Source organism: Hermetia illucens, chromosome 3, assembly GCF_905115235.1.
Source record: "Hermetia illucens chromosome 3, iHerIll2.2.curated.20191125, whole genome shotgun sequence".
NCBI lineage: Eukaryota > Metazoa > Arthropoda > Insecta > Diptera > Stratiomyidae > Hermetia > Hermetia illucens.
Window position 1 is genome coordinate 74,460,189 of NC_051851.1, and position 23,913 is coordinate 74,484,101.

A 23,913-nucleotide genomic window follows, 5' to 3' on the forward strand; every position below is an offset into this window, starting at 1 on the left:
CGGCCCTTATCCATACGAAGGGACGCGCCTGATGAGATATTTGCCAATTTGATACACGTTCTATGTCTATGTACCTACACATTTATATAAACAATATAACAAGAAACCGACGTACCCGTTTCCTGCCCAACTGGAACGGTAACATCCAAAGACCCGCTTTACAGAGTTGATGTGCGCATATGTGATCAACTTCACTTTCCAAGATCTTTTGCGGAGTATACTTGTAACAAGGGTGGTAGTTTGCCACATGGTATATTTCAACGCAAGGAACCTTGCAGACGGAGTTATGATGGCTGGTATACTCTCTATTGCTCATCATCCTGCATGTAGATATTATGTGCTGGATGGTCTCCTCTTCACAATTGCATAACCTACAACGAGAGTTTGTGATTGCGGAGTGAAAGATGTACCATTTATAATTCTTTGCTGGGAGCGAAGTATGCTAAGTTGAAGTGAGGAAAGCTTCTCGTAAAATAGTTTACCATAAGTCAACCATTTGTTGGAGGCTTTGATGACACTGTCCGGCGACAACAAATTTTTTATGTGTCCTCCATTCGACATGGGATCCCATTCTTTGGTTTCAACTTCATAGGAGACAATTTATTATCTGCCATGACGATAGCCTGATGTAATTGGCTAGAGGCTTATTTCTCAAAGGAAAACTCACATTTTCTACATACGTATTTATTTCGCGTACAATTTGTGCATTCATGCAACATTAGCGAATGTAAGCAAACAAATATTATTAAATAAATTTGTCTTCAAAACTGAAACTTTAAATTAGAAAACTTCGAACAGCTTTCATTCACTTATAAGCGACTAATCATTTATTAACCAATTCCACTGGCTTATCGAAGAAACATGAATATAGATAGATTTAACTAATCTGAATCTCTAACATTACAAATTATTTGCTATCGATGTCAGCTTCAAATTTATATCCACCTCTTGGCAAATTGTTATTAACATCATTCCCGGCATTATAATGATAAAACCCATAAGCTCCACTGAGTCCGTAGAACCTTGGGTAGCCAAGATATTTGCCATATCGCGATAATCTTATCTGGGTGATTGGATCTGGAGGTTTGATCAATGGTTTCCACTTTCGATTAATATTTCCACTTGACTGCAACTCCTCGTCAATGTTTTCGTTTTGATGCTCTTTGACTGGTTTAATGGATGCTGGTTCTGCACAGTTTGGTATTTTGAAAAGAGGCGAAATTTTGATAACGTCCTCCTGGTCGACTTTCGTTACGAACAACTGGTAGAGGGTGTCCCCGTGGATGAAAAGCTTCGCGCTCTTGGGAGAAGGCACAATGATGGAATCAACAAAGGTGCAGAAAGCTGCCACAAATATCTAGAGGAATCCAATTCGAAGTTAATTAACTTGACAAAATTTAATTCGCGACTGACTTGACTTACTATGGAGCAACTGAACCACATTTCACTGTTTGAAGGTACACAAGAGACTTTAGTTTGGACATGCAAATGACTAACTTTATAAACACAGCTCCAGTCATGGTTCAGTGAATTTGAAGACACCCGTATACACGAAATAAGTGGCTTTGCTTGTTCAACGGCCTTGCCACTCACTTTCACTGACACCAGTAATGCATCTTCGATCCTCAGATGTTTACAGAGCTGAAGAAAGCGCGTGAAGTGCGAAACGCAGAGGTGAGCAGTCCCATGGAATGAAACTCAATAAACATCTAAACTCTTGCAAATTTGCTTTATTTCTATTGCTTAAACACATTGTCTTTCTTAATGAGCCATTAATTTCCCAAATCGTTTGTTCCATTCACGCTCTTAGTCTTCTTAGTCTTCTTCCTCGTCCTCGTCCGGCTTCTTCTTCAAGTAGAAAACTTTCGTCAGAGTAGACATATAGGTAGGCATTTGCTTCATTTCATTCATGGATTGATCGTTGGGAACGTTCGATTGATAGTCATAAGCCACGCGCCTTGCCACCGACGTTAGAAGATAGATCAATTCTACGTCATCCTCTTGTGCTGCTGCTTCCAACTCGAGGCATAGGCTCTGTATGAACCATGAACCGTTCGTTGAGTTCCTCCAGGAGTAGTCTCCTTCGTACGTGGAATACATTATAAGTAAATCTGCTTTAGATGGTATGGTGTAGGTTAATTGGGCTGTCTCCGTAGGCATCGATCTGAACATGATGTTGACACCGGCATCAAGATTTGTGCCACGACATGCCTGTGGATGAAATAGAGATTAGTGAGATTGAGCTTAGAATCTCTCAATTAGTTTAAAAAGCATTCAAAACATGCATATTTCAGTCTCGTTGTCCTTTTAGTACTTGGTTGGGTATCGTCGAGCATCTATCACGGCTTGCAATTCTCTGGGCATACTTTCGACTAACTTCTCCGTATATTAGACGCGATATTTTGCCATTCTTGAAGGATTACGTTTTTAAGGTTTTTTTTAAAACAAAACCTTATTAAAATCGATTTACTGGCTGTCTGTCTGTTTACCTGTTCGTCATACGTCTCGGAAACGGTTATAGCGATTAGCACCAAATTTGGTGGAAAGGTGGGAATTATGGACGGTCACGCATACAGTGAGTTACATCTTTTTACGTTGAATTTAAGGGGGGTTCATATACATGCAAAAGGGGAGTGTAAATTTTTTTCACCAAATATAATCATGTGGAGTATCAAATGAAAGGTATCGATTAGTGCTTTCCGAGGCCACTAAAATCAGAAAAAAAATCAGGAGGCTGCCACCAAATGGTGCCTAGGCTCCGAAATACCCTTTATACCGATATCTGTTAAAGTAAAGTTAATAATAGTACATTACTCTAATCCATAGTAATTGGCTATAAAATCCCCCTTAAGTTTATCCTAGAATCACCAAATTTTTTAGCATATACGCTAAAAAATATACCAAGTTTGGTGGAAATCGCACTATTACTAACAAAGTTATAATAGGTCAAGTTGGCCCTTCTGTGCAATTTCAAGACTTTGAATGTCAGTATCACGTGACATGGAGGACCACAGTTTAACTCAAGAAATGAAGAGACAGGCATCGTCGCTATATGGGCAAATGACACCGATTTATAGATCTTTAATGTTCTTAAATGCGTTGGAAGCATCAGCTGGCAATTCACAATTTGTTGCAAAGTACAAAAAACACGAGGAATGTTCTGACTCTGTCCGATCTACAGAATTTATTCAACAAGCGCAAGCGATCATCGAAGAGGACCCTTCAGAATCAATCAGGCCCTTGCAGGGGACCTTAATGTTTCTGACGGTCTTACCCGTTGAGTTGTCCATGAAGATCTCCGATATAAATTTTATGTTATGCGCTGGAGATAGTTTATGTTGGAGCAAATACGAGAACAGCGAGTTATCCGATCGAAACGCCTCCTAAACAAACCTAAACATCCTGATGCATCTGAGATGTTATGGTTTTTTTTTTCTAACGAAAAATAAAATCCGAAAGACCAACCCCAGAAATGATAGATGGCTTTGTTACTATCCTACAGAAGTTCCTGTTGTCATGCGTACGAAGTTTTCAACCACTGTTATGGTTTTGGGTGCTGTGAGCAACAAAGCACGTGTCCGAAAAATCTGAAAAAATCAAGAGGCTGCCACTATATGGTGCTTAGGTTCCGAAATACCCTTCATACCGATATCCTTTCAATAAAGTAAATAATAGTAAATTACTATAGTTTTTAGTAGTTGGCTGCAGAACCCCCTTAAGTTCACCCAAGCACCACGAATTGCAGTAATATAGGCTATAACATGGAGCATGATCCTATCAAGTTTAGTGGCAATTTCACTATTACTAACAAAGTTATAATAGGTCAAAGTTGTCGCTTCTTCGCAAATCCAAGACTATGAATGTCAATATCACCCACAAAATAATGCATATATTACGGGCTACTTACTAATGAGGCAAATGCATACTCAAAGTTCTTTATATAAGCAACACACAAAACCTTTCATACCTGAAGCGTCCAGCTTCCGGTTTCCCGACTTGTTTAACATATTTTTGTCAGTGATAGATACTTTGCGGATAGTTTTTTTTCCAAAAATTACCACAAATATTCAATTGGATTAAAATTCAGTGAACGTAGGGAGTTTTGAGTTGTTTCGGGGTGTTGTACAGCAATCAGAGCTTAACGTTGTGCGCCGTATGCTTGAGATCGTTGTCTTGTTGGAACCAATACACGTCCTGGAGATTCAATGCACCACGGTTCAAATTGTGTTTCAATATATCTAAGTATTTATACTGCTCCATAATTCCATCGACAACTTCCAAATTTCCGACTCCATTAGCAGCCATACACCCCTAAATTATAATTACGCCGCCGTGCTTTACTGTTGCTGATAAATTTTTACTGTTCAGGGCTGTATTAGCTTTTCTCCAAACTATTTGCTTCTTATCAGAGGCAAATACATTAAATTTACTTTCATTACTCCAAATTGCATTTTTATTTTTTAGCAAATTCGAGTTCCTTCTTCCTATTAACTTTAGAAATGAATGGCTTTCTACGAGAAATTTTTCCATTAAAGTCGTGATTCCGGAGCGTTCTTCGTATCGTTTCCTTAGAAATAGGTTTGGAGTTCATTACAGAGGCTTCAGCACGTAGGTTGTGTAGAGAATTTTTTGGTTCTTTATTGATTTTCTGTTGAATATACCATTCATCGAGAGGCGTTAGTATCCCTTTTTGCACCCTACCAGGTCTGTTTATCAAACTTCACGTAATTTTCCCATTTGTATATAATCGTTTTTACCGAAGAAAATGATCTCCCGGCGATTCTACCAACTTCGCGATAAGTTTTTCCTTCACAAACAAGTTTAACAATAACTTTTCGCTCTTCAATTATTGTTTGCTTAATCCTTTTTTCTAAATAGTATTTTCAAAACTAATCCGGAAAATTTACAAACAATGTACATATATACACGAGAGTCCTAGGGGGTTTAATGTGAGCACCTTTCTCGCGGACTTAATCTTACGGTCTTCTTAAGACACGAATTGATTTTGTGACCACAATCTCTACCAAACTAAGGAATACGGCACCCTCGTTGAAATGCAGCACCAAGCTGAGACCCGAAGCTCCCACTAGGGGGCCAACCGCAAACAACCGAGGTGAATGCACATACGACAGGAATTCCCCTGAAGTATGTAAGTCCAGGGGCTATCCCGGTTCTCATCGTACCAGTATACCCCTGGTAAGGTTTCCTGACCAATTTGCCACTAAAAATGAGTCCCCATGCAGGCTCGGGTCTGATCGCCCTAATTAGGCCTTTGGAGTATTTGCCTACTGCATCACGGCCAGCAAGCCAAAGTGAGTACAGCGTCTTCCGGTGCCACCACTATGGAGGTTCTCCTCGGCCACTTGGTTTTGGTTTGGCCGACAGGGTTGCCGCCCCGTCTTCCTCACCGCCACCTCTGAGCACCTGTATATATATACATGAAAGTCCTGGGGGGTTTAACATGAGTACCTGCCATGTAGGCAGGTCCTCTTCGGGCGCGGATTGATTTAGGGACCACAATCAGAGCCCCGCCATGCAAGCACAGCGGTCCTGGTTTATACTGAGTGCAGGCTCAGCATTCATACCAGTGGATGTCATAAGCGGATATATCCTTCTGCCCTCTCTATGCAGCATTGGAAATTTGAAATTAGATGCCGTCAAAGAGGCCTTTCGAGGAATATCATTATTTAATATTGACTTCCCGAAATGAACTGCCTCCATTCGATTCGATCAGCTTTGCAACGATGGTAGGAGATTGAGAAAGCAGTGCGGGATCTCGGGCCTCAAATTAATCAAGACAAGAGGAAATATATGGTGAAAACGTCACCACCAAAAACGAAAGACACCACAATACCAAGTAGCACTCATTAATTGAGAACAATAAAGATAGGAAAATAGATGACCAAATCTGTGATGACCAAATCTGTGCACCTTTGTTGTCAGCCAACGCTTAGAATTTCTCACCATAGGGTCAAAGTTTTTGCATAAAACAATGAAGGACATTGTTATTCTTAGGCCTCATGCATTCCTCGGAGGCTTAGTTCTTAGCATACAATTTTGCGAAGTCTAAGATGCGTTCGACAAAAGAATCCGACGTATTTTGACCCCCTACAGGAGGATAGACGATTTCGTAGCTTATATAACGACGACCGTTTAGTGTTTCCTGTTCACTCCCTAGTGGAGTATAGGACATCGACACAAACATACTGTGCTTCAGTTTTACTATCATCACACTTATGATAACACGCTGTGCAAATGATAAGTTCACAGCAGCAAGACAAACACAAGATGACATTCATAACGACTGCGATCTGAACCCCCCAACCATCGCGTCGTCGAAGACCGTCTGGTTGTGAATAATAATAATAATAATCGTTGGCGCAACAATCCATGTTGGATCAGGGCCTTGAAGTGTGTTAGAGCACTTCATTCAAGACCGTAATGGTACACTAGGAGCAGTGTGGTCAGCATTGCGCTCGCCCGAGATTATTACCCTGATTTGACTCAGGTACTCATTCACAGCTGAGTTGACTGGTATCCGACGTCAAATCACGATACAAATTCCACTGTGTTGTGAATAAAGTTCGATTAAATAGGTTGACGTTGGCGGGTCACCTAATCCATATGCGTGAGGATGATTGCAATGTAAAAAGGGCTATGCATGCTATATATAAGTGTATCTATGGTAGAAAAAAAAGACGTGGCACCCCGCCTCAGATGAAGGACGCCGTACAGTGTTTAGGGATATTAAATTGGGGGATCTCGGCGGAAAACAGGGATGCCTGGAGTTCCTTACTAAGGCAGGCCTAGACCGCATACGGGCTGTTGCACCGTTGATGATGATGATAGATATCATTTAATCTTTACTAGTGGGAGATAACCAGATAAAATGAATCCACTTTCATAGTGAATAAAATATTTCAACATTGGGTAACCAAATTTATTCGGACCAATGAGAAAGCTTGAAAAGGAACCTAGATTTAAAAATGGATGCTTCGGTAATATGATTTGCTGCTATTTAAGGATGTCAATATATATGTAGGCAAATCTTTCCAGGACTTGCCGAGAAACTTGTACCCTTCCTCTACTATTCAGAGCCTTGAAAGAGTGGGTTTCCATGGGGTAGCAATGGAATTGTTGCCCCTCCTCGATGTGTGACCTATACATGCTACTTTTGACTTTTGTCATCGTGTTCATTAAGTTTGGTGCCACCGTCTGCAGAAACCACGTTTCTTAGGGCATCGCATTTGCCCGATAATACAGATGAGGAAATGGCGATGACCCGTCAGACTGAGAACTTTGATTTTGTTGGTGTTTATCCTAAGTCCTGCTCGACTTGTCTCTCTTTCCAAGAGCGCCAATAGATGACATCAGTGTAATTGAGATCAAGTTTTTGAGGTGTTCCCTGATGTGTTCCAGGATTACTTTAGTTATTATGTTTGCAACGACAGGGAGCATGCTCCCATTGTCGCACTTAAAACGAGTACCCTTCTTCGAAATCTTCACAAAAATCACCTTCTCCACTCTTTGGGAAAGATTTCGGACGCCTAGGATTTCCATACAAATGGAAATAGCAGATGTGTAGAATCTGCCGCTGCAACGATAAATTACTCTGCGGGAGACTGTCGAGTGCGGCGGCTTTACTCGGTTTGAATGTATTGATGACTGAAATGATTTCTCTTTCATTTGGAGCAGCGGTCATATCCGCATGTTACGCTGACTCGCCATTTCATCCTCAAGACGCGGAATTTAACCGGATTTGAAACAGTTAAAAACCGTTTTGAACTGTTTCTTCCAGCTTTTCAGTTGTCCGTCATTGTGAGTAAGGAGTCAACCGTTGATGTTGCTCACTGGAGCGATGAAAGATTTGCAAGCTTCTTTGTTATGCGGTATATATTCTACTTTCCTGGCCAGCACAATAACAAACTCCACTACTGAGATTTCGCACTGTATTGTAGCAATTGGATTGTCGCCAATCATAGTTATAAATGGTTAAACTGGGCCTGGCGGACAAAAGTACGAAAACGGTTCAATATAACAATCGCAAGCAAAACAATACTGTCAAAACCCGGGCTGGTAATCACGCGGTCGTTCCAAAATTGATTAATAGATATCTGGAGGTAATGATCGATATCAAATTGGGCTTCAAGGGGCATTTGGACTACGTATGGGAGAGATAGCAAAGCTAGATCATCTCTGGCAATTATGCTTTATCATCATCATCAACGGCGCAACAACCGGTATCCGGTCTAGGCCTGCCTTAATAAAGAACTCCAGACATCCCGGTTTTGCGGGGAGGTCCACTAATTTGATATCCCTAAAAGCTGTCTGGCTTCCCGACCTACGCCATCGTTCCATTTCAGGCAGGGTCTGCCTCGTCTTCTTTTTCTACCATAGATATTGCCCTTATAGACTTTCCGGGCTGGATCATCCTCATCCATACGGATCAAGTGACCCGCCCACCGTAACCTATTGAGCCGGATTTTATCCACAACCGGACGGTCATGGTATCGCTCATAGATTTCGTTATTGTGTAGGCTACGGAATCGTCCATCCTCATGTAGGGTGCCAAAAATTCTTCGGAAGATTCTTCTCTCGAACGCGGCCAAGGGTCCCCAATTTTTCTTGCTAAGAACCCAAGCTTCCGAGGAATACATGTGGACTGGCAAGATCATAGTCTTGTACAGTAAGAGCATTGACCCTATGGTGAGACGTTTCGAGCGGAACAGTTTTTGTAAGCTGAAATAGGCTCTGTTGGCTGACAACAACCGTGCGCGGATTTCATCATCGTAGTTGTTATCGGTTGTGATTTTCGACCCTAGATAGGAGAAGGAGTCTCAAAGTTGTATTCGCCTATCTTTATTCTTCCCGTTTGACCAGTGCGGTTTGATGTTGTTGGTTGGTTGGTTTTCTGTGCTAACGTTGCCACCATATATTTTGTCTTGCTTTCATTGATGCTTTATACGGGGAGTCAAACTATTGCTGCAGGGTGCTTATAGCAAGGTGGTGAATTCTTGACACACCACTGTGAACTGGATGAGGATGAGTTCGGAATACCGTACAATTGCGCTCAGGGTGTGTAGCGCAGATAGGATAGTATTGAATGAGGTAGTTTGCATCATCGCAGCAATGGATCTTCTAGCGAATAAAGCGCAGTGTCTCTACCTTTCGAAAAGCCACTAGGAAGGAGCTGTACAGGAGATAGCACCAACGGTATGATTATTCCGGAAAAGACGATGGGACCCAACACTACTCCCGTGTATTGAGAAATGAACTGAGCAAAAACACGGATTGAATTACTCTTTGACACAGTTTCTTAAGGGACATAAATGGCATAGGAAATCGGGTTCAACGAATTTCCAACTGCCCACGCAGACCCGAGTGTCCGAAATTGGTGGATGAAAGACGGAGATGGAAGGGCGCTCTCTATTCGGACCCCATGATCCCGTTGAGGAGATGCTGAGGTCAGAAGAAAATTGGAGCACAACATATACCACGCTCTAGTAACAGTACCAAGCCCAGACAGTGCATGATTTGATCGAGATCAGAGCCTAATCTGCGAAGTGATACTTTACTGTGGCCCTACGGATGTATAGACGGAGAAAGGTAAGTTTAGTGGTAAGAATCTCACGCATTGCTAACTCCTGGCACAGTAGCAACTTTCGGAAACCAGAAGCTGGATGCTTCAGGTATGAAGGGTTTTGTGTATTTCTTATATAAGAGTATTTAAGTGGACATTTGTCCTCGTAATTTATACGAATATATTATCTTAGATTATTCACTTTGGCGTTATACTGACATTAAAAATCTTAGATTGCAGTAAATTTGCGCAGAAACAACAACTTTGACATATTATATATTTATTAGCAATAGGTCGACTTCCACCAAACTTTTTAGGATCATGCTTTGTATTCTAGCCAATGTTATTGCAATTACTAAAAATTATAGTAGTCTACTATTATTAATTTTATTGGGATGGATTTCGGATCTTAGATACCGTATAGTGGCAGCTTCGAGATTTTGTTTTGCTTTTTGGGCTCCGTAGTTTCTCAGTTCAGAACTAATGCCTTAACTAATACTGGCTTTGCCAAGTATTAATCGAGCTTTTTCTTGTTACTCAGTGCATCCGTGGATGTTCATAGGTTCCATCTTCTCACTAAATTTCATATCAATAGGTGCAACCGTTTTTAAGAAAAGTACTCGTGGCAGACAGACAAACAGACAGTGAACCGATTTTAATAGGGCTTTGGTTTTCATAAAATTTTAATAGGGTTTTGGTTACCAACACTAGAGATAATGTCATGAAATAAAATGAACAGCAAAGCACTTCAGTGCCATCTAAAACAAGGCTAAGGAGTTGTAGAAATGATATAAGTTTGGCTGAAGAAGCTAAATCGGGATAGGTTTAGTATTAGCCATTAAATATGTACCTTGAGAAAACTCAATGAATAGTTGATTAATTTGAATGTTTTTATATTTCCGCTCAATCTATACGGTTAACTCAGCTGATAGGCATATGTTTTTAAGATAAAAACTATTAAAAATTTAGATGATTATAAATACCTGTATAAAGAAAAGTTTGGGTTTTCCCACAAGTGTTGGGCACTTATCACCTAGAAATCGATCCCATAGAAACTCTACCGGGTAGTAAGTATCACTCGCAAAAACTTGTCCTGGTAGACCGTGGGACAGGAGAGTGATGCACAAACAATTCACGTTTGAATAATCTTGTTGAGCAGCTTTTTCAGAAAAATAGAATGATTTCAGTTAATTGACAATAATTATGAAATTGATTGGTGTGCATTTACCTTTTTCTAGCGTGTTTGTGACTTCGTCAAAGGTCAAGTCATTATAGACGGAAACATCAAATCCATATAATTTCAAGGCGCTCTCCAGCCTGTCTCGATCCTGTTCAGTTCCATTCCTCGTGGCTTGTCCTTTAATGTGTTTGTGGTTGAAAATGATCGCAACACCAGCCTTTGAGTGGTTGATATCGTATTCATCAGTGCCGGCCGGTTGTGGAATGACTATGGTTTTCCCTCCTCCGTCAGCAGCGTCAGCCTTCACTTTAGGTGTTTTCTTTTTCTTTTTGAATAAACCGAAGTCTGTTGAATCCATATTGTTAGTAAAGTAAAAGTCTACTGAATCATATATTGCATGCTCGATTCAGTTAAGCCTTCAAGTGGAAAAGCTTTCGATAAGTCAACTTTATCTTATCTATTTATATACGCGCATATGAAACGGCGGGGGCATTTATTATTTTTAAATTCCCTTAATAGAAATGCTTATTGCATAGATACGAAATCTACAATATTTAAGTGTATCTTGTTAATATTTTTCGGGGTATTTAAAAATGTTTGAATTTAGGGTGAAAATGAAAGCTTATCGGTGGGTGCTGATAATGGGGTTTTTTCATAGCATTCACATTGCTGATTCACAATTTAATCATTTTATAGACAGACAGAGTATTTAACTTACATTTCATGGACAGGCACATTGGGGAAACACTTATGTTGCTGTTATCACGAATGCTTTGCAAGCAAATTGTTGTATTTCCAATGCTGATTATCTGTTTTACGGAATTTCTGTTAATCATTAACAAAACTGAAAATTAGTTCTTTTTTCTTTCTCCAAAAATGTGAAATTCAGGGTCAGACCGTACGGTGGAAATTATATGTATGTACATTCATATGACAGGGACTATTCACGACTAGCTCGCTTCGTTCTCATTATATCTATCTCATAATATCATTAACTTCAACAAAAAGATACTACCCTATCGTCTAGAGTATTTAAAAGCTGAGGAAAAATCAACTTCAATCTTTCTCTCCCGCCTTCAATCAGCGAAAAGCTCAAAATACTCTAATTGTCTCAGTTTACATATGTATGGGGTTTGTTTCCATTAAATTCACTTGACTCTACATATGTTTGGGCTTCTGATTCACAACTCAAAACACTGCATTTACTGTGTTCACATAAAAAATGTTTGAATTGTTCATAGGTGGTGACTAAGTAGATAAGATGGTGATTACCCGATGGGTTTATCGATTCTCTATTAATCGCGTGCAATTCGTAGATAAACAAGTTTAGAGAGAAACAAGTAGATAAACGTTTACAATCGTATCCACAATGAAAATCTTAGAATGCTTCTTTGTTACAATTAGATACTTGTTCTAATTTGAGCTGTATTGGGTTGGAAATCTTCATTCGACGTTAATTTTTTTAAAATGTTTGGCATCTTTTTTCTCCGCAAATATTACCTTGCTTGGATTATTTCTAACTTATGTTTGTTGTTTCAAATTAAAAATTAAGATAACTATCTGAACGGAATTTTAGAGAAGGTGTAAAATAGCACGGTCACTTTTGAGAGATACCTATTTAATAACTAACCGCGAAAACTTGAGGCAAATTATTGTATTTTGTAGTATGCAGTAGTAGTATCGTAACAATCTAAATAAAACATAGATGAACACATCTGAATTAAGTTTTGATTTTGTTGTGAGCGTGGGTTTCTTAATAATGTGCAATTATCAGCCATTTTTGCAAACAAATCTATCATTATCTTCTCCCAAAAGCAAGTGGGTCATCATAGATCCTAAAATTGCAGAAATTCAAGGAGCCTCTTTCAAGATTGTCTTAGGAGGAGTACGAACGAAGTAAACTTAATGTCGTAACTAAAAGAAACACTTGCTAAAATTTATCTTAAACAATTCACTAATATTTCTGAAATACTGAAATTACTGAAATTAACACGAAATCTTAAACAGAATATTTAAACGATTTCAACTCCACTGAAACTCGGCGAGATGCACATCATAACTGAGTGGGCTGACTGCAGTAAATTAACTTCAATTGTATTGTCTTATCTGAGAACATCTTCCAGAGGCGAAGAATACATAAATTCTTTGTTGAAGAAAAATTTGCCGGGGTATTTCCCTCTGAGAGCTGAGGAGTTCGGGCCGGTGCACGTGAAGGGTGGGGTCTCCTCCTTTTGCTCACATTGGCTAAATATATGGCGAGAATCTTTGCATCTTTGACAGTGGATGGTTGAATACCAAATGTTGGCTCTGGTCTCACTACTGTGGATCTAAACCCTTGGTGAGTTAGTTTCAGCTTCCTCATTACCAGGGATGTTTGAGGGCCTGGTATCAGCATCGGGAATTTTCCGTTCATTGCAAGTTTCAGCAGCAGTTGGTGGCAATTCCACACGAACGGGCTTGATATAGTGTTGTTATTTTTTCGTGGGGATAATGCTGCCCGACTTCGGAACAGATGCGAATGGAGTGACCTCGGTATATTTGTCGCAAATTAATACATAGGTAACAGAATACTGCAAACTTCAGCCCAAACTAACAACCCCTCTTTCCAAATCGTACTTTAGTATCATGTGCCGTGTAGGTTGCGCTCCTTAGGATTATTTTCACAGTAACAGTTCTCCTAGCCAAGTACACTTGTGAGTTGAAGTTTTAAAATACTCTCACACTCTTTGCTGCTTGTCGTGAAAGGCAACTAAAAGAAATTTGTAGGCTAGTCACCTACAAATTTCGAAACTTTACTGTTACCGAAACCTCAACAACGCCTCGGATAGGGACTGACCTCACGGTCAGCTATCGAATCGACCTACGATTGGTTTCTGGAATCTGAAGAAGCTCCTCGACAACGGTATCAACCCCTAGAATGCTCACAAGAATTCAAATGTCACAAGCTGGACATTCTAGGCCTGAACGACGTAAGATGATCTTGCGGCAATATACTTTTGTAGTCTGGTATACCATATGGTATCAGGTGCGAATTCAGTGTCAGATTGTTACTGATGATTTCCATAGGGAGCGCTTTCTTGACCTGGGAGACAGTTTCTAACAATATTTTTACTATAAGATTAGCATTGTGCAGTGCCATGCACCAACGGAGTCTTCCGATATAGTGGAGAAGGGTGCTTTCTATGGGTAAATACACAGTTCAAGCCTAAATGTGACATTATGATGGTGATGGGTGATATAAATGCCAAGGTGGGTTCTGATAACACCTTTCTTAGACATGTGAAGGGGAAACACGGCCTTGGCAACCGTACCGTCACTGATGGCACATTATTCGTGCACAGAGTTTGCCACTGGGCAATTCGATTGATCACATTTCAATCAGCAGTAGATTTAGGATATTTCTTTATATGCGTCACAAGAGAGGCGCTAACATCGGCTCGGAAGGGATTATCGTCTAATAATCGCAACCATCAACGGTTGGCCACTTACTCACAATGACGAACAACTGAAAAGCTGGATGAAACAGTTCAAAATGGTTTTCAACTGTTTGAAATCTGTTGGAATTCCGCCTCTTGTGGATGAAATGGCGAGTCAGTGTAACATGTGGATATGGCTGCTGCTCCAAATGAAATAGAAATCATTTCGGCCATCAATACATTCAAATCGAGTAAAGCTGCCGGGCTCGACGGTCTCCCGCAGAGTAATTTATCGTTGCAGCGGCAGATTCTGCACATCTGCTATTTCCATTTGTACGGAAATTTTAGCCATCCGAAACCTTTCCCAAAGAGTGGAGTTAAGTGTTAAGATTTTGAAGAAGGGCACCCGTTCTAAGTGCGACAATGGGAGGGTGACCTGCATCCTCCCTGCCATTGCAAAGATAATAACTAAAGTAATCCTGGAAGACATCAAAGAACACCTCAAAGACTTGATTTCGATTACGCTGATGTCATCTATTTGTTCTTGAAAAGAGAGACAAATCAAGCCGAACTTAAGGTAAACACTAACAAAATCAAAGTTCTCAGTCTGACGGGTCATCGCACTCTCCCTATCTGTATTAACGGGCGGAGTGACCTTAGTATATTTGTCGCAAATATTCTTCGACTGCCAATAAAATGGTATATATCCCCGCCTAGTCTTCATCTTCCCGAGAGGTCGGGCTAGTTCTATTATCGTATTTTCCGATCATATCTCTGAATCTGATCCATGCCTCAGGGCGTCAGTAAAGATTACCAAGTAATCTTAAAAGACTCGTGGTCTTTTTTGGTGATTACGACAGAGTATGTTTTTTAAAAGAATCATCTAATGAGCCCAGAGGAATTTTCAGATGCACACATGACCGCATGATTTGTCGACTTTGCACGTACCAATGGTAGCAGGCCTATATGCTCCATTAATTGTTTTCCGATTCAGTTCGAAATTGATGAGGGTCAGATTTAGGATAGCTTCGGCTCGTTGCTCTAATAATACTTAAGCAACCGAGCCTTTGATTCTGCAACAGCCGCTTCCAGGCGTTAGCAAGGTTCAGTCTCGGCCACCAGACGAGGTATCTACATTAAAAAATCTTCTTATTATAGATGTATGCATGTAGTGAATCCGTTGAGCAATTTGCAGAATTTCCGATATTGTTGCTGGATATGCTGCCTTCACGTTTCCTTGGAGTCGAGACGTACTTCTAAATACTTGACTACCAGCTGGATTTCTACCTCTGTAGCTGCCCCACCTAGCGTTGTTAGTGAACACTTCCAGTTTTCCTGGTGTTAATTGTGAGTCCGTTATAGAGGCATCTACTGTGAATTACCTGTAGAGTAGCATTCAAGCTGTCAAATAGTTCGTCTGCAAATTTGCCGACAATTATTATGGCTAGATTGATCGCAAATACTATGCAAAGACATTTATATTCTTCAGGAGTCAAAATATCCATGACCAGGAGCCATAACAGAGGAGAGAGAATCTCTTCCTGATTTCGTCCGAACCAATGCGTGGATATGTGAAACCGAATCAATATATGGATTTTTCTCTATTCCATGATGTCTTGTCGCGTTACAAATTCCAGTGAATTAGGCATTTTCGATGTCTCTCAATGTGTCTGAAGCTTTTTGTTTCCTTTTTGGACATCACCTTTTAGCCGTGCGGGATAGGTTAAAGAATACACTCAAACTCTTCCCTGCTTGTTATAAAAGATTACTAAAAGAGATAGACATTTGTGGGCAACTTGAAAATTTCGAAACTTTACTGCTACCGAAACGTTAACAAACCCCCGAATGGGGGCAGACCTTACCGCTACGACCTATGGGCCTTGATTAGTTTTTGGAATGTGCTCACGCTCCTCGACAACGGTATCGAGTGCCCTCAGGCGGCCAGGCTTCTCAAAGGTGAAATTATGATCGTGATGAGTGATCTAAATGCCAAGGTGATATTTGACATTTGGTGGACTCTGAACTTCGCCCTTTGCCGCGCTAATGGCAATGTGCTTTTGTATACTGGAAATTCAGGTGGTAGCACGAATTTGGTGTCCGGTTGTTTCTAATGTTTGCAAGGCGCTCTTCTGGTCTGTGAGCCGGTTTCTGACAAACTTCTGATTGCAAGATTCGGGTCCACGTTAAGGAGCATTACAATTGTAGAATGCTATGTCCCAACGAAGATTTCCGATATAGTGGAGAAGAATGCTTCTTACGAGCAATTGCACGCAGTTTTGGAAAGGTTTCCCAAAAGTGAAATTATGATCGTGATGCGTGATCTAAATGCCAAGCTGGGATCTTACAGCATACTGCTCGGATATGTGATGGTGAAAGACATCTTGGCGATTGTAACGATAATGGTGGGAGGTTTGTGAGTTTCCGCAGCTTCCTTCGTCTTGTCATTGGTGGTATATTGTTCGGGCCTAAAGCCTGATTCACACGATACTAATCAGATTGAGTACTTTTCAATCAGCAGTAGATTTAGGAGTTGTCTTCTGAATGTGCGCAAAAAGAGAAGCAGCGATATCGGCCCCGAAAGGGATCACCATGTGATAGTCGCTTGCCTTCGCTTACGTGGTACGCCCCTTATTTTTCGCAGGGTCGACGAGCTGCCACCCCTCAATTTCAACATCAACTGCTGTCTCTCGACAGTGGGAGAACTATCTTGCTGATCGTTGGTCAGGGCAGTGGAAGATGTCGGAGAACGCAATGATTTTAGAACTGTATACCGCAACACGAAGGAACTCACATGTGGTCGCATTTCTTTCAATGTTCCTGTGGAGGAAATTAACACTCGGCTCCTCATATGAGCAGCCGAAGAACTGAGAAGAACACTTTACCACGGTTCTTAACCGTATCACATTCGGTGAAGTTCCGTCTCTTGTGGATGAAGTGGGTGCTCACCGTAATATGTGGATACCGACCTCCAAACTGAAGAGAAATAATCTCGTCCATCTATGTGTTTAAAGAGAGTAGATTGGCTGGTCTTGATGGTCTCCCCACGAGTTATGTATTGCGGCACCTACAGATCTGCTACTTCCACTTGTAAGGAAATTTTTTGTTAAAGCGGTGGAAGGGGATATTCGTTAAGATTTCACAGATGGGTACCCGTTTTGAGTGCGACAATTGGAGAGTTATTTGTATGTATGTATCAGTATGATCAACAGCTGGCTGATTTCCGCTCTGGATCCTCCTAAATTGACCACATCTGCACCTTACAAGTTGTTTTGTGACATGGTGCGGAGTTTAAATCTTCGTTTCACCTGCTCTTCATCGATTTCAAGAAGACTTTCGACAGCATGACCAGGGTGTTTATTTGGCGTGTTCTACGCGGGGGTGACATTTATTGAGCATCATTTCTGCCGCTGGTTACGCCGAAATGGCATTCAAAGCACCAAATCGGCATTCGCTGCTTTCTCTAAAATCTGCGAATACATTTATCTCAAGAACAAGATCAAGTTGAGACTGTTTTGCGCTAGTTTCTGTATTGCTATATGTCACTTGAAAGTTGCAAGCATTCCTGGCCACTGGCCTGATACGATTTCAAACGAAGAGCTTGGCAAGCGCACATGCCATTCCTTTGCTGACTACGCCAAGCAGTGGAACCCACTCTCCCAAAATGACTGATAAGTGGATCGCTCTAAGAGGACTTGGTGCATAACAGTGGTGAACCGCATTTCGACGAAACGCGAACAAAGGCGCGTATGGCGCTATACCCCACCAAAGTGTAAATGGTAACCATATCATGGAGTATGTTGAATTCAGTAAGGTGAGCACCTAGGAATATAAATTTTCCCTATAATAATGCAACCGGCCCGAAAACTTGCACTTATGGGGCCCACCTTATGCCTTTCTTTAAAGCTTTCGGAGCCTCTTTGTACCGATCCAACTCAATAGATGAATCACTCTTTGGGGCTTAGTTGAAGAGTACCCTTGCCGTTCTTCTTTGTTTTGGCAAATCGGAGTTCAGCCTGTTCAACCTTCTGTAGCGTATTCAGTCGAAAGCACTCTTCAAGAGGTTCTCTCATACTTGTTGTGTGTGGATTCGATGCGTCTCCCAGTTCTACTTGATAAGCCGCTCATTCTGTCTTCCGCGGATTTCCGAATGGAATAGTTGGAGCAGGATTCATGCCCATTACGAAATCATTGCGCCTGTGATCCGAGAGTATGATATCGTTTGATACTTTCTTCTCTCCGACAAGAGCCGCCATATCAAGGAAATGCCCCGTTATGACGATGACATCTCGTCCGACGGAATTAAAGAAAGTATTTCGTTATCGAAGGTGAAGATCTGCATTGTCGTCTTTACTAGATATTTAATAAATTTTAGTAAAATATATGATGGACGTGAACATCACATCCTGCTTTTATCTCACGCTTTTGCTCTCGGCATAGTGGAAAGCTTTAATGAATGTTTAATAAATGAAGGGAACTCTGTAGGAAAATTAGAAGAGCCCCAAAGAATTCTCTTTATTTCCCTGTTGACTTTTTTTGGTTAGTTTAATCACCCAGGTGTCTCCATTGCATAGGTCATTAACTCGCAAGTCTTATGAAACTTCCATGCAGGAGCATGGTCCAACACTTCCATTCCATAACAGGTCAGAATGTCGCAAGTTTAAGTTCGTGATTTCTTCAACAGCAACCCATGGTCTTCGATGAGGTATATAAATGTTTTGCAGAAATCGATACGACGATGATTAGTGCAATTGCCGCTTTAAAATCATCATCATCATCAACAGCACAACAGTCGGTATTTGAACTAGACCCGCCTTAGTAAGGAACTCCAGACTTCCCGGTTTTGTGAAAACGTCCACCGATTCCATATCCCTAAAAATCGTCTGGTGTCCTGACCTAAGCCATCGCTCCATCTCAAGCAGGGACACGTGTCTTTTTTCTACCATAGATGTTGCCATTATAGACTTTCCGGGCTAGATCATCCTCACCCATACGGGTTAAGCGACTCGCCCGCAACCTATTGAACTGGATTTTATCCACAAATGGCCGTGGCATCAAATTTATGTGTTTTTTATAGGCTACGAAATTGTGCATGCTCATGTAGGGGGCCAACAAAATTTTCGGAGGATCCTTCTCTCGAACGCGCCCAGGAGTTCGCAATTTTTCTTGCTAACGACCCAAGTCTCTGAGGAATACATGATGACTTGCAAAATCATTGTCTTGTACAGTAAGAGCAAAGACACGTTCCGAGCATGGATTTCATTGCTATTATCGGTTGTGATTTTGGAAGATAGATAGTAGAAATTACCAACTCTCATCTCTCTCATCTCATCTCAAAGTTGTAGTGTCCAACCTTCATTGTTCTTATTTAACCAGTGCCATTTGATGTTGTTGGTTTTTCCTTTTTGTTGCTTACGTTACTACCATGTACTTCGTGTTGCCTTCATTAATGTGCGGCCCAAGATCTAAAGCTGCCTGCTCGATTTGGACGAATATCGAGTTGAGCGTTGTTGAGCAGTTCATCAAAGTACTCAAATCAGTTTTCCCTCTGTGTCCCGGCAGGATGAGCATCGAGGTGTATATAACTTCATCCTGCTGACTTGTTAGTAAAACTTTCGCACCTGGTGCGGTTTCTCCCTGTACTCCCTGTGAGTTCATAGACCTGTTGGTTCTCCCATGCTTCCTTTTTTTATCTGTGAAGTCACTTCTCCACTTCAATTTCGTTGCTAGCTTACCTCCATCGTGGGACCAGCCGTTACGAATTTTTCTGCCACTGGGGCCAAGTGTGTTTGTGGCCATATCCATGATAACGCTCTTCAGATGGTTGTGAAGATCATTTGTTGATGCTTCAACTCCAGGACCCTATGATGGGCTTTGTTGTGAATGGTTTCAGTATTCACTCCCTTCAAATTTTCCGAGAAGATTCTTATGTTGTAATTCGAGGTCGGAGCACTATGCCAACGATATAGTAAGCCAAGTCTATATTGGCCTCAGTATATTTTCTAACATTCATTAAGGCTGACTGGTGGCGGCGATCGATTAGCACGTGATCAGTTTGGTTGAAAGTGGTTCGGCCGGAGAGGCCCATGTAAGTTTGTAGACCGCTTTTCAGCAAAATCAGGTACTTCCAACGACCATTTCGTGCGATAGTGTTTTCTGAACATTGGTATTATATTTTTAGTTAAGCTATGGGAGCCACTCCAAGTATGATAGAAGGTATCGTTCTCCGACTCTACAGTCTCCGTGAAGGTTAATGAGGTTTATATTTCGAAATTTGCGAGGCCTTTCGCTTATGTTTTCCAACCAATAATAGCAGGTTTCATTTCTTGACTTATTAAGAGACCTACTTCGTGCCCACAGTTTACTGGATGGCCACTATAATATATGGTGCTGTCGCATCTCTTGCGGCGCTGTTACATCAGCTTAATATTGCGACAGGATATCGCTTTCTACTGGATAGCATTCGGTCTGTACAGGGAGCGCACGTTTTAAAATGTTGCAAATCTGTTTGGGAAATATGGCATCTTTTCTACGCTTCAGATGAAGATACCGTTGACTGCATACCCCCATCATTGTCCTTACCGATCAAGACTTTTAATGTGACGGTCGCAAGCCCGCAGTAGAAAGCTAATAGTGAATAAAGTTCTTCGTCTATCAGTTCTCTCTTCTGTTTTATTTTTTAACGATACCCAGGTGGAGGTGTTGAAGTTATTTTGGATAGAACCTTAGCGCTACTCTTCATTTGGAAGTTAGAGAAAGCACTTGTTGAACGATGACAGCTCCGGGTAGGGCTTCATTGTTAGTCGCATACCCTGCTACAAAGGGGGAAGCAATAGCACTACTATTTGGGTCAAGGTCGTGTTTTCGTCGGGAAAGTTTACCCTTAACATTTTACGGCACACACCTACCGACTTAAAGCATGGCTTGCTGTCTTGCGATGATCCAGTGCTTACAGGAGGAGTTTCCTCCTAAGCTTAACCCTCTTGGTTGCCGTTTGAGTTGACGAGTTGTGATCGTAAGAGGATGGTTCCCGCTCCGTTTTGCCTTTAGCCGGTGCGATCTTTTCCCCTCTACCTTGGTATACTTCGGCGGTTGTGGTTTGCCAGAAGGTGGTTGACTCGAATGTAGTTTACCGGGCGATATTCTTTTGCCAGAAGGCACTTTGTTCAGAGGTGGTTTTTCGCCCGCAGATGGGTAAGACTTTAGCCTCAGCGGGTGGCGCCGGAATAGCGAAGAAGAGGGGGGACTGTTTCGGCTCAGTCGTTAATAAGTGGGTTACAATTGGATTGGTCTCAATTGAATGAGTGGAGAATGTGAGTCTAGACTCAGGTTGTCCATCGATGAGCTTGGAGTTGGCCCTACTCAGGGTTGAGTCGTAACATTGGAAATTTAATTGTAATTTTCGCTTTGTATTTTAGTTTTATATTTTGAGATTTATAAGTCCACCCAACGACTAGCCTGCCCTGACGATATCGACATCATGGGAAGAACCACCTGAGACGTACAAACTGCCTTTATCCAGATCGAGCAGGCGGTAATCAGCGCTAGATCTTGGGCTGCACATAAATGACGACAAGACAAAATATATGGTGGCAACGTCAGCACCGAAGACGAACCAACCAACAACATCAAACCGCACTGGTCAAATAGGAAGAATAAGGATAGGAGAATACAACTTTGAGACCGTTGACAATTTCTCCTATCTAGGGTCAAAAATCACAACCGATAATAGCTACGATGATGAAATCCGCACACGGTTGTTGTCAGCCAACAGAGCCTATTTCAGCTTACAAAAACTGTTCCGCTCGAAACGTCTCACCATAGGGTCAAAGCTCTCACTGTACAAGACTATGTTCTTGCCAGTCCTCATGTATTCCTCGAAGACTTGGGTTCTTAGCAAGAAGAATTGCGAACTCTTGGCCGCGTTCGAGAGAAGAATCTTCCGAAGAATTTTTGGCCTCCTACATGTGGATGGACGATTCCGTAGCCTACATAATTACGAAATCTATGAGCGATACCATGGCCGTTCGGTTTTGGATAAAATCCGGCTCAATAAGTTACGGTGGGCGGGTCACTTAATCCGTATGGATAAGGATGATCCCACCCGGAAAGTCTACAAGGGCAATATCTATGGTAGAAAAAGAAGACGAGGCAGACCCTGCCTAAGATGGAGCGATGGCGTAGGTCGGGACGCCAGACAGCTTTTAGGGATATCGAATTGGTGGACCTCGGCGCAAAACCGGAATGTCTGGAATTCCTTATTAAGGCAGGCCTAGACCGGATACCGGTTGTTGCACCGTTGATGATGATGATGTTGTTTTGAGGCTTTCAAGTCTAACCTGGATCGCAGCGGTAGGCTCCGAAGCGATGCTTCGAATATAATGGTCATGTAGTGCGCTTTTTTGTACAATTTGTATAATTGATTTTCAAGAGAACTGGTTGTATAGTTGAAAGTTTTTATTGTGAAGTATATTGGCATTTGCATCCATGATGGACGTTTGATTCCGCAAGGCCAACCAAACACGTGTAGTTTAAACTTACAATTTGAACTGAACAATTCAACTGAGCATGTGTTTCAGCTCTTTCCAGGATTTCCCGCGACTAGACGTCTAGCGACTAGACTGACCCAAGGTCCACCTAACTACTGGCCTATGCAAATGATGTGACATAATGGGAGGAACAACTCGAGATGTTTTCGTTCAGATCAAGCAGGCGGCGATTAGAGCAAGAGGTTGTACTCGGCATTAATGAAAGGAAGATGAAATACAAGGAAGGAAGGAAACAACAAAAACATCAAATAGCACTGAGCAACTGAAGACAATAAAGATAGGAAAATATAACTTTGAAACCGATGATAATTTCTTCTACCTAGGTTGCACGGTTGTTCGGTTCAACTAATGACTTCAGTTGCGTTCTTTGGGCTTCAGTGTGTCTTTTCCAAGTAAGACTCGAACGAAGTAATACCCGATATGTCTGTTCACCTTTTCTAACACAGTGCCAACGTGAAGGAATGACCATTGCTAAGTTTTTTGAGATAAGACTCCGGATTATTATTATTATTATCGTCAACTGGAAGGATGGGAACATATGTACATATGTATGTCAAATACAGTAATGCACGTTTCCTTGGGGGATACCTGCTTTGATAGGATGATCTTTGGAAGTGAAGCTTTTGTATTTCAATCAGCGCGGTCGAAATTTCTGTCATATCTGCCGGAAGTGGGCAATGTCGAGAAAGGCGGCAGATTTTGCCTTATTTCCGAAACCATACGATGAATCTGTTCTGTTATGCTATATTTTCTTAGAAGCCCAATTGGTGGTCGGACAGTACATTCCAGTTTGTTAGGAGGGATAAAATCTTTGGTGACAAAAACTTCTTGTAGGACAGGAAGCACTTTCATGGACGGTATGACGCTACTTGCATCGGAGCTTTTCCTGGTTATGCGACCATAATTGCAGCTGATGTTTTCAACATGTTCGGGAACTAACGGATATGTATTTTGTTGAAGATCTTAACTAGGTGCTTGATGGCATTAAATGGGAGTTCTTTGACCACTTTCCTTGTAGATAGCTAGATGAGAGGATCAAAGAAAGCATTTGCCTTTCCTTTCCATGGTGCGCCTTCGATTTTTTTCGAATTCTGGAAAATTAAATGTATATATTTTCTTTAGAAATCACGTCCAAAACATTCATTCACCAAAATCAAATAAAAAATGTTACAAATATGACTCTACAACTGT

The 23,913-nt window shown here is 41.3% G+C and overlaps 2 protein-coding genes across 4 annotated transcripts; both read right to left on the reverse strand.

Moving 5' to 3' along the window:
* Positions 1-686: 686 nt before the first annotated feature.
* Positions 687-1,664, reverse strand: LOC119651485. Its single transcript, XM_038055098.1, has 2 exons — positions 1,423-1,664; positions 687-1,357 (listed from the first exon to the last, which is right to left on the reverse strand). The coding sequence occupies exons 1-2, from the start codon at positions 1,441-1,443 to the stop codon at positions 908-910; spliced, it is 471 nt and encodes a 156-aa protein (XP_037911026.1). The 5' UTR covers positions 1,444-1,664; the 3' UTR covers positions 687-907.
* A 46-nt stretch (positions 1,665-1,710) lies between these two features.
* Positions 1,711-12,811, reverse strand: LOC119651483 (caspase-1). Of its 3 annotated transcripts, none has more exons than XM_038055095.1 (5): positions 12,692-12,811; positions 11,479-11,585; positions 10,809-11,105; positions 10,564-10,739; positions 1,711-2,211 (listed from the first exon to the last, which is right to left on the reverse strand). In XM_038055095.1, the coding sequence occupies exons 2-5, from the start codon at positions 11,495-11,497 to the stop codon at positions 1,816-1,818; spliced, it is 888 nt and encodes a 295-aa protein (XP_037911023.1). In that variant the 5' UTR covers positions 11,498-11,585; positions 12,692-12,811; the 3' UTR covers positions 1,711-1,815. The 3 variants fall into 3 exon arrangements, with proteins under 3 accessions (XP_037911023.1, XP_037911022.1, XP_037911024.1); XM_038055094.1 differs by lacking the exon at positions 12,692-12,811 and adding an exon at positions 11,658-11,713; XM_038055096.1 differs by lacking the exons at positions 11,479-11,585; positions 12,692-12,811 and having other exon boundaries at positions 10,809-11,176.
* Between the last annotated feature and the right edge of the window lie 11,102 nt (positions 12,812-23,913).

What these genes read in the sequence shown, in the direction of transcription:
- LOC119651485 (XM_038055098.1), bottom strand. Translation starts at nt 1,443, where the DNA reads ATGTGGTTCAGTTGCTCCATA. An exon ending in TGTGGTTCAGTTGCTCCATA is followed by an intron (nt 1,358 to 1,422) that starts GTAAGTCAAGTC and finishes GGATTCCTCTAG; the next exon opens with ATATTTGTGGCAGCTTTCTG.
- LOC119651483 (XM_038055094.1), bottom strand. Translation starts at nt 11,686, where the DNA reads ATGTACATACATATAATTTCCACCGTACG. An exon ending in AATGTGCCTGTCCATGAAAT is followed by an intron (nt 11,106 to 11,478) that starts GTAAGTTAAATA and finishes TGGATTCAACAG; the next exon opens with ACTTCGGTTTATTCAAAAAG. An exon ending in CACAAACACGCTAGAAAAAG is followed by an intron (nt 10,740 to 10,808) that starts GTAAATGCACAC and finishes TTTCTGAAAAAG; the next exon opens with CTGCTCAACAAGATTATTCA.